This window comes from Protomyctophum bolini (assembly GCF_963924005.1).
Source record: "Protomyctophum bolini genome assembly, chromosome: 14".
Classification (NCBI taxonomy): domain Eukaryota; kingdom Metazoa; phylum Chordata; class Actinopteri; order Myctophiformes; family Myctophidae; genus Protomyctophum; species Protomyctophum bolini.
Window position 1 is genome coordinate 34,661,382 of NC_137875.1, and position 10,748 is coordinate 34,672,129.

General features: G+C 42.8%; 2 protein-coding genes across 3 annotated transcripts in view; one reads left to right on the forward strand and one right to left on the reverse strand.

The window, feature by feature from the left end:
• The first annotated feature begins 660 nt into the window (after positions 1-660).
• LOC308328635 (follistatin-related protein 1-like) lies at positions 661-9,547 on the forward strand. Of its 2 annotated transcripts, none has more exons than XM_080782610.1 (11): positions 661-880; positions 1,103-1,175; positions 4,372-4,464; positions 4,908-5,037; positions 5,729-5,758; positions 6,027-6,157; positions 6,440-6,558; positions 6,750-6,862; positions 7,580-7,690; positions 8,882-8,979; positions 9,110-9,547. In XM_080782610.1, the coding sequence occupies exons 2-11, from the start codon at positions 1,107-1,109 to the stop codon at positions 9,113-9,115; spliced, it is 900 nt and encodes a 299-aa protein (XP_080638736.1). In that variant the 5' UTR covers positions 661-880; positions 1,103-1,106; the 3' UTR covers positions 9,116-9,547. The 2 variants fall into 2 exon arrangements, with proteins under 2 accessions (XP_080638736.1, XP_080638737.1); XM_080782611.1 differs by having other exon boundaries at positions 4,375-4,464.
• Positions 9,548-9,919: 372 nt separating this feature from the next.
• LOC308328864 (runt-related transcription factor 3-like) overlaps positions 9,920-10,748 on the reverse strand; it is a gene marked incomplete at both ends in the record, with an annotated part of 5,242 nt that continues 4,413 nt past the window's right edge. Inside the window, 2 exons of the mRNA XM_080782976.1 lie at positions 9,920-10,278; positions 10,676-10,747. Of these exons, the coding sequence (XP_080639102.1) occupies positions 9,920-10,278; positions 10,676-10,747 (431 nt within the window). The remainder of the gene's footprint in view (positions 10,279-10,675; position 10,748) is intronic.

Sequence of the window (10,748 nt, forward strand, 5' to 3'; positions counted from 1 at the left end):
AATACATATTTCTATATTTCCATACTAGGGAGAAAGTAAGGCCTGTAATGTGTTTTTTGTTTTCTTTTACTACTACTTTCTTTATTGCACCTTTTCTCATTTCTTTCTTCCTTTGTAATTTGTTTGTTAAATGGCGCAGGATGAATTAAGTAAGTAAAGAAAACTTTATATACTTGTGTATGGATAAAATGGATCATCACGTGTAATAGAGTCTAATACATGTGATGATCCATTTCATCCATATATAAAACAAATATTGAAGGTTTGTCTAATAACTTGACAAACCTTAAATAAATGTTATATACATTATATATACGATAGGCTATATATATATCGTGCTGCATGTGTTTTGCTATTTTGGATACTTCTGTGTGACTGTAGACAGTATGATCTCAAGTATGGCGTTAATTCACAAACAAAACTAAATATGGAGATAAGAGGTTTCTGCCCGACAGCAACGACATGTGTTGTGTAAACCTTTATGTCTCCGTCTGTGAGTGAAATGCATAATATTATGCTGCTTCTCTCTGGACAGCTGCTCTTCTCTCATCCCTCCTCCTTTCATCCCACTCTAACGCCCTCCTCTCTCTCTCTCTCTCTCTCTCTCTCTCTCTCTCTCTCTCTCTCTCTCTCTCTTCATGTCCAGCAGTAGATCAGATTCAGAGCAGACTGCGCTGCTGGAGACCGACTGACTGAGACAGGATTTATGCTTTTCTCATTAAAAACATCTGACCTCCCACACTCACTGTGGTGGAAGTGACTGGTCGGATGTATACTTCTATGTCTGCTCCTCTCTAGACGGATGTCCTGAGCCCACTGACTGGCTGCAGACAGACCAACTGGTCCCAGAGACCTGAGAAGCCTGGGTGTGTTGAGACTGGTATGGCTTTACTTTGCCTTTTCTTCTTATAACTGTTAGTGATGTTGTTTGTTTTCGCCTGTGTTATTCTTGCAGTGGATTGTGGAAAATGGTAAACATAAGTTTGGTCATTTCTAATTTCTACTTCTCTTCTCTTCTCTTCTCTTCTCTTCTCTTCTCTTCTCTTCTCTTCTCTTCTCTTCTCTTCTCTTCTCTTCTCTTCTCTTCTCTTCTCTTCTCCAGGAGGATGACTGCTAACATGCTGTGGTTACTACTACTCCTCTCACCTCTTGTCTCCTCCTCTCCTCTCAACAAGGTAAGCCCAGAACGGTACATTTTACTCAATTAATATTAATGAACAATAGAATGCAGTAGGCCTATACTACATAGTAGTACTGTACATACACCATTTACTGGTGGTCAGTCATACTTATATTCTAGACGGACAGACAGACGGACAGACAGAAATCTGCTCCATCACTAACCTGAAAACTTGCGACCTCAATGGTTGCCAATTTAATTTATGCTTGTGTTAAACAGACATGACTGTTTATAGCTGCCTCTGCGGTAGAAGATTGTGTTGTTATAAAACTGATCATTATATTATATTATTATAATATTATAATTTTATGTTTTGATACAAATCCTACATACTACATACTTCTATGAGGCATTCCTCACTCTAGACCAATTACCCGTTTGGCCTTATAGTGAACCATTGTGAAACAGCTAACTGTTTGTGACGAGTCATTCTGTCCGTGGCATAAATCTGTCAAAGGGAGTGACAGAGTCAAGACAAATGTCGACTTCTGACACGAGGAAGACCTGCAGTACATGCTCAATATCGCTGAGGTGAGAGGGCTCTGCACGCGCACATGCCTGCAAGCAGTCTTGTGTGTGCGTGTGTTAAGATGAAGCCTATTTCGCTCAAAGAGCTGACAGTCTGACTTTTAATTCTTATCCATGGAGGAAGATCATTATTGAAATCTGCAGGCACACAGACGCACACACACACACACACACACACACACACACACACACACACACACACACACTCACACTCACACTAACGTACAATAGCACAGTAGCCCACATGCCTTGAGGTGTGTAGTGTACTGCAGTGTACAGTATGTGATTAAGGTTTGTTTGATTAATGGCTACAGAGGCGCCTCCGCTCTGTAATAACAGCCTGCCCTCCCTCCAGCTGTCGACCTGCAGCATGTGAGTGTCTTCATCATACTGTACCACACTGTAAAGTCCTCAGTGTTAGAACACTGTACAAGTGGAACCAAATGGACCCGTGGTGGGACCATTTGGTTTTACACGTCGCTTCAATTTAAAACTAAGGATATTTCTGTGCACAATTCTCTTTAAACACTGCTTGCGTGACAAATGATTCATCCCATCTTTCAACGTTTTCCTTAAAAAAATGTATATATATATATATAATATAATACACCCTTAACCCTGTACGTTTGTGCATGGGTTTTCCAAATATTGGACCCATGAAAAGTAATTTCTGACTAATTCTCTTAACCCATTCAGGCCTGACGTCGGGGGGAAAAAAAGTTTTCAAAAATAGCAGACCTACAAAGATCTGCTATTTTTCAATAGCTAAATTATAACATAATGTATGTAACCACCAAAAGGGGTTCCCGCTTTAACTTCATTTGATACTCAAACTGTCGGTCAAACCATCTAACTCCAACTTCGGCGATAGTTGTTTTTTCCATCATTGATAGATTGAAACATCTACATATTAATGGTCAAAAACCTTTGATGAGGAAGTATTGTGTTGTTAAAACATGTGTTTTTTTGGCCGTACAAGATAATAATTATCTCGTACGTACAAGATAATATTTCGTACGTACAAGATAATATCTTGTACGTACGAGATAATATCTTGTACGGACGACATATTATCTTGTACGTATAAAGATACAATATATTTTGAATGCATGGCCATTCAGGGGCTCCGTAGTTTTCCCATTTCCTGAAAAGTTTATATTTTGGACAAGATGTTATGTTAACTTGGCATCCTTCAAAAAATAAGTCCTATAGGTCTCTATTTTCATCCATGCTAAACCCCTTATCCCTAAACTACTAACAAAAATGAAATTTAAAAGTTCATAACACGTCGATGTAGATCAGCTAGTTGAACTATTCAAAAATGTTTTTCAAAATAGTAAAAAAGAAAAGGGCTAATTAATTTGGGGATAAGGGGTTTAGCATGGATGGAAATAGAGCCCCTAGAGTCATCAGGATAAAGTATTTAAATACTGCATAACAGGATACCCTTAGTTAGTAGTTTGACACTAGTAAAACTAGTGTCAAAACATCAAACCTAATATTAGTACGGGAAACACTGGCTTCCACATAGCGTGTGTGTGTGTGTGTGTGTGTGCGTGCGCGTGTGTGGGTGGGTGGGGGGGTCTCAGCTGGTCTCAACAGGTCTGGTGTGTGCCAGATGTCAGATGGAGATTCAGAGGCAGCAGATGTATCTATTGTCTGACGTGTGTGTGAGCGTGCAAAAGCGTGTGAGTGTGTGTGAGACCCATAAGTATATAGGAATGTCTGGAATGCGTTTAAACCTCTGTTTAGGTGGAAGTGTGTTTCACCTATAGTAAACTGATCGTGTGACGTGTGTGTGTGTTAGTGAGAATTTGTTTTATGTTATATGTCTATTTTGCTTAAATAAATATTACTTTAATTCCGTAACCGGAAGCAGACAAAAGGTTGATCTTTAACATTTAACATTTATGAGAACTAGAAAGATTAAGTAACCTGTGAGTTAGAACCAGATTTATGATGGTCTAAACGGCCAGACATTTGGGAGTTTAGGGTCAGAGCTCCTCTCCTCAACACCTGCGGCTATTATACTACTGGCCAGATGACGCACATGCGCACACACACACACACACACACACACACACACACACACACACACACACACACACACACACACACACACACACACACACACACACACACACACACACACACACACGCACACACACTGGAGCGTGTGTGCATGTTATTGTCATGCTAAATGGTGTGTGGACTCTCTGAATTGAAGATCAAAGGTCACCATCTGCAGTCTGGAACAAACACACTCTTTCACTCTCTCTCGTGCACACACACACACACACACACACACACACACACACACACACACACACACACACACACACACACACACACACACACACACACACACACATGGAAGATTGGAAATGTTAATAAAGAGATCAAAAGAAAAATCTAAGATGTATACTAGCTTCGAAGATTGCCAGTTAGACGTGAAGGTGCATAAGGTGTTAGTTCAGTTTCATCCTGAAAGAAAATGAACGGAACTCTGTCTCTCTCTGTGTGTGTGTGTGTGTGTGTGTGTGTGTGTGTGTGTGTGTGTGTGTGTGTGTGTGTGTGTGTGTGTGTGTGTGTGTGTGTGTGTGTGTGTGTGTGTGTGTGTGTGTGTGTGTGTTTGTGTCTACATGCGCGCACATGCACGCAAGCAGGACCATTCGGTGTGTGATAAGACATTCTGTGGAGCAGGCAGAGAGTGTGTATCGACCGACAAAGGACAACCAGTCTGTCACTGTGTACAGGTAATAGTAATCTCCATTTTTAAGATTGCATGGTGCTCTTTCTGTATGAATTAATGTCTTTTTTGCAGAGTCAGACTCATGGTCCATGGAAAAACATGTGAATTATATGAATAAAAGAGCTGTGCCAACTGCCCCTAATGGTAGATTAAAAAAATGCCATTAAATGGGGGGTCCGTAGCCTAATGCATGTCCAACTGGTGGTGCTTGAAATGAAAATGGTTGAGAATCACTGCTAGAACCGTAATAAAACTCTTCTCTAATCTCTATCCCTGGCACATCTTTTCAAATGGGGGTCCGCAGGCTAATAAATTTAGGGGTCCTTTACATGAAAAAGTTTGGGAACCACTGTTGTAGACGACTGTCAATGCTTATTGCTTGCACATTGGCATTAGTTTGTTTATATGTGAGTATAACATTAGTTTTCTGTCTCTGTGGTTCTCCAGCAGTGTGAGGCATCGGAGCACTGGGTGTGTGGAAGTAACGGTAGATCCTACAGGAACCACTGTGAGCTGCATCGAGAGGCTTGTGTCACTCAGACCAAGATACACGTGGCACACAGAGGAAAGTGTCTAGGTACGCACGCACACACACACACACACACACACACACACGCACGTAATAATAATACTGTACACACTACACACACACACACACACACACACACACACACACACACACACACACACACATGTTAACATGAGTGTAAACATGTTACACTCATTTTTACACATCAGCTATTTGGGGAATTTTGGCTGCTCAACAACACCGCTGGCCAGGCTCCTTCAGTTGCATATTCTGCCCCCTCAGTTTTAGTTTCATGTACACTGTTTTATACTATATAAAAACCATCACCATTTTGAACTGCCCCCCTCGGTAATTTCATTATGGAGCCGAGCTAGCTACTGGCTGGCTGCAGTTAGTTATATTGCTCAGTGTGAATGGCCCTTTAGGCTGCTCAACAGTGCCACTGCAGGTCACCCAGTGGGATTACAGCTGTTTGTACTCGTACACAGACAGACATGCATACATACAGACACACAGCCAGCGGTTAGGCTGCAGGCCCCACTCAAAATGATTGCTTCTGGGGGTCTCTGTCCTTACCATGAAATTGTTTGAGCACCAGTGGTATAGCAACATACGTTTACTTTTTCAGAAAACTGTTAGGATTTCTTTGTGATTTGTGATTTGTAAATTAGAATTGGCCTCAGGTCTTAATGGGTTAATGTGTCTGGAGTATGTGACTGTTGTGTGTTTCTATTTCCAGAAGAGAAGAAAAGGACAGATGTCAGCCCTAGTAAGTTTACAGCTCATTATTTAATACCTGTTCTCACATCTTTTAGCTTGGGACCCACAAGAGAAATGTCTTTGTCTCTCCGGGACCCACAAGAGATCTCTGTGTGCGGGGATGGACGGACAGACAGACACACATAGTTGGTAGTTGGAGTGGCTAGCACCACTCAAAAATGTAAGGGCTATTCACTCATGACCCACTGTAGTAGAGGACTGATGGCTTGTTGTGATGCAAAACAAGCTTTTCAAAGTGTCTCTCTCCGTGAACATAGTTGTGTGTTTCCTGTCTGATCGTGATTGGCTGAGGAAAAGAGTGATCCACTGGATTCAGGAAGAAGCGGAACCGTCCAGCCTGTCCTCAAACGGGTCCTCAGTCCGTGACCTTTTACACACTTACTTCCAGGTCAGAGCAGTGTGGCTGTCTTGCATCTGGGCCTATTAGTTATACTGTAGCTACTGTATAGTGTTGAACAACTGTGACTTATAATTATGTGAGTAATATGGGATTATGGACGATCAATTGCCTATTTATTCGAATCTACAGCACCATAGAATTACAGTGGATTGTGTGTGTGTGTGTGTGTGTGTGTGTGTGTGTGTGTGTGTGTGTGTGTGTGTGTGTGTGTGTGTGTGTGTGTGTGTGTGTGTGTGTGTGTGTGTGTGTGTGTGTGTGTGTGTTTGACAGGTCTATGATAATGGAGATTCCAAGCTTGATTCGACAGAGTTTCTGCGATTCCTAGAACACAATGACACCGCCCTCAACCTCACACACTCTCACAGTCTGGAGAATAGTCGGCTAGTGAGGTATATACACACACACACACACACACACACACACACACACACACACACACACACACACACACACACACACACACACACACACAGGCCTACAAATACACATGACGCAGTGATGTCTTTTTATGTCAACATGTGGAGGATATATTATAATATTGGAGGATCCTATTTGTTACTCTACTTCTCTCTCTCTCTAGGTCTCTGTGTGTAGATGCTTTGATAGAGCTATCAGATGAGAATGCTGACTGGAAGCTGAGTCTCGCTGAGTTCATCAACTGTCTGACGCCCACCTACCAACCACCTGAGAGACGTAATAGTACTAATTTATCTTTAATGAATCTGTAAATCAATCCACCAGTAAGACGACCCTGAGGGCGAGGGCGCGTGCACGCATCTGCCTGGGTGACGGCAGACTGCTGGGCGAGCACTGGTGCTTTGGCATGGGGGGGGGTCACTGATCAACATAATGGAATGCCAGAACAAGTCAGCTCCATATATGGAGATCTAAGGGTGGCAGCACGGGCAGTGACTCAGGGTTTGTACAGGGTTTGATACAGTTCAACATAGTCCATATATAGAGATCTAAGGGTATATAGTGTCTTGAGTGTACAGGGCATGATGAGGTCAGATCAACATATGGAATTAATTCTGTATTTGCCATATATGGAGCGTGTCACGAGGTGTGACCGACAGGTTTCGCAGGTTTTCATAATAAACTGCGACATACAGTCACAATCAAATCAATGAAGCAATGCAAAACATTTATATTCTGTTCAGAAGGCCAAAAATGAATGCTCATTACTTTTTATGACCATTTTTATATTCACGTTGCGCATTCCAGCAGACCTTAATTTCTTGCCTAATTATCTGTGTAAATGTATTCATCTTGCTGTGTGTGTGTGTGTGTGTGTGTGTGTGTGTGTGTGTGTGTGTGTGTGTGTGTGTGTGTGTGTGTGTGTGTGTGTGTGTGTGTGTGTGTGTGTGTGTGTGTGTGTGTGTGTGTGTGTGTGTGTGTGTGTGTGTGTAGAATGTGCTCTAGAGGACGAGGTGTTTGAGGATGGCTCTGAAACTCAGATGGAGTGTAACAGGTGTGTGTGTGCCTGTGGCAGCTGGGTGTGCACAGCTCTGACCTGTGATGGTGAGTACAGTAGAAACACCAGCATTGGAAGTTAAGTAATGCGTTACCGTTACTTTAACTCCACTACTTTTGCAGTAACAAGTACTAATTACATTTTACAATTCAATGATGCAGTTTACAATTACTGAAATATAACTCATGACTTGTTAAGCAATACAAACGGCACCCTGGTGAGCAGTATGGGTTAGCGCCCCAGCCTGTGTCCTTTATAGGAGGGCCATTCAAGCAGCAGCATCACCTTCTCGCTCGGGTGGAGGCTGCGGAACCATTGCCCACCACTCCTGAATGAAGTGTCTGGTGCTGGGACTCTGGTGCAACGCACAGGTCCTGGCCCTGGTTAGAGCAGGAGTGGACCTGCATGGTGAGACATAGGAGGGGCCCGCAGAGCCACAGAGCCTAGTCCTTCCATGTGCCAGAAGCGTACCTCCCAGCCCTGGCAAAGTTGTTCTGGAGTAGTTCCAACGGATTGTGTGGCCCTGGTTTTGCCCTAGTGGGATTGATTGGGGGTAGCTACTGGGACATAAATCGGGACTTGATCACCCCGGCTGGGTCGCCTGAGTGAGGGGTATGATGTTCGAGAGACCCGAAACCCCGATGACCTTGGAAGTTGGGATACATCACTGAGGATATGTCCCAGGTGCATCCATGCAATGTTTTTTGTCATAGAAAGATCCAATCCTGCGAATTTGAGAGTGTGGTTGCCTATCTCTATAGGAACATTGTTCTATTAGAAGAGTTGAGTTGGGTATTTCACCTTATCCAATCAGATAAGGGCAAAGTGCATCAAATGCCTTGGGAAGAGTTCTGAATCGCTGGCCAATCGTAGGGGAGAATAGAGAGTTATTGCACGATTTTACACTTTTAAACAATGCAAATGTTTTCAACGATGATTCTATAGCTGCTTTATCCACAACACTTCACGATGCACGGCAGAGGAAACCATGCAAGGCACCAACCTGCTCATCGGGAAGTGTTTTGCTCAAGGACTCCTCTACCAGGGGGATCCGGGGATTGAACCAGGAACCTTCCGTTTTCCAGTTGGCCACTCTGCCGCCTGAGCAACTGCCGTCCGCCTGTTACTAAATGACACATTGTCTGTAGATTGTCCAACAAACACAAGCATGCACGTATGTACGCACGCACGGTAATGCATGTACGCGCGCACACAATGAACTTGATCTTGTGTTTCAGGGGAACAAATAGAGGTGGAAGAGAACCCAGGAGGAGAGGACGAAGAGATGACAGAAGAGGAATGGAGCAGGAGAGTAGCGGAACTTAATGCTTTACAGGTTAGACACAGTTATTATTCTGACATTTCTGTCTTCTGTCATATAGGCTACTGTACATTACTGGCATGTACAGTTTCCTGTAATCTCTACTCTGTTGTGCAAACGCCCTGAACACTGTCTGTTTCTCTAGGGCTAGGAGACACCCGCCATGGGGACAACAAGGCTATGCCCACTGAATTCACTCTGGCCTGCTTCAAGGCTTAGAACTCTGCCCTCCTCAACTTAAAGTTTTATATTTTTGTGTTTCAAATGATGAAGCCACTAAGCCTTATCCAGTGTTATAACCAGGATGAACTTTTGGGCATTTAGTTTTAGTTTTTTGTACTTTTTATACGGCCACTTATCTGTTTTGAGCATAACACCATGCAGCACTTGGCTGAAGATTCAATTGGTATTAATTATATTACTAAATGTATGCACTTATGGTATACTTTAACACACTTTGGATGAAAGTATTCACTGATGGCACATGGTATGAACTGTTATTAATATATGTATACATAGGTTACTATAATTATTAACACAAGGATGATAATAATAATTTAACTGTATTAGACTCAAGTGTAAAATAAAAGATTCCCAGACATCTTTGACTTTCACTCTTTCATTTTCCTACTGTAACTATTTAATTCTTTCTGAATTACATTTCTTCATGCACATAATTTCAATAAAATGGCAATTCAGTTTGAACAAGGGAAATGAATCCTGATGTTCTTCGATCCATTATACATAAGTTAGTTTCTTAGAAAGACTTTATTAACCAACTGATAATCTACTATAGGCCTACTAAAACCCTGGCATACAATAGAATAAAGTTGATTAGAATCACTGCAATTATTTAGACAATTCACTATGCATAAATTAGAATAAAGGCAATAAATAATTACAAAACACAGAAAAGAAAAGTGTGATAGATAGATCAATACACTGAAACCGGGCCTCAATAAGGCCTCCAGACTGGCTCCTCCCCTCTGGCAGAAAGACAGACCCCTTCAACGTGACTGATCAGTGGAGCAGAGACGTTGCGTTGCTCGCCCGTGGTGTGGAGCGCTTGGTTTGACCCGTAGTAGAAGCTGCCCGCCTGGAACAGACCACTGTGGTTCAGATGACTGGGAGGAGGGGGATGCGGGGGCAGGTAGTGGGGGTATGGGGGCGTGGGGGTGGAGTAGGGCATGGACGAGATGTGCTGGTGGTGGTGCAGTCTGGGTGTTGGAGTGAAGGGTGACGTCAGAGAGGTGACCTGGCCCCGAAACGATGGCTCATGGCGGGCCCAAAGAGAGGAGGAGAGGGGCCTGCAGTCTGGAGAGAGACCGAGAGAATCAGAATCATCTTTAGCCGTTTTTCTGCAAGCTCCATCGTTTTTTGTTATTTCCATAAAAAAGGCAAGAAGAAGAAGTGGGGCAAGAGGGATAGGGGGAGAGCGAGAGGGATAGAGAGGGGAGGGGGTGCATAGATTATAACGTATACTGTAGCATTAATGAATTGGCCCCAATTCCCCATATTATGCAAGGATTATATAGGCCTACTACCATTATTTGTATCGTTCCTATACTAATCCACTCTAATTTAGGTGAAACGTTTCACGTAACATTTTAATAACAACAAAAACAAGACAATTTCAACATGACGTTGAGCTCTCATCAGACGTTTTCCATTAGTTTTCTACCAGTGAAATAATGTCTCTCCCAGACAGTACCAGAGGACGCCTGATTGCTGACGCTGCTAGAAGACCTGCATGTTCCTGACTTCATCTCCTTTTGCCTCTGTCC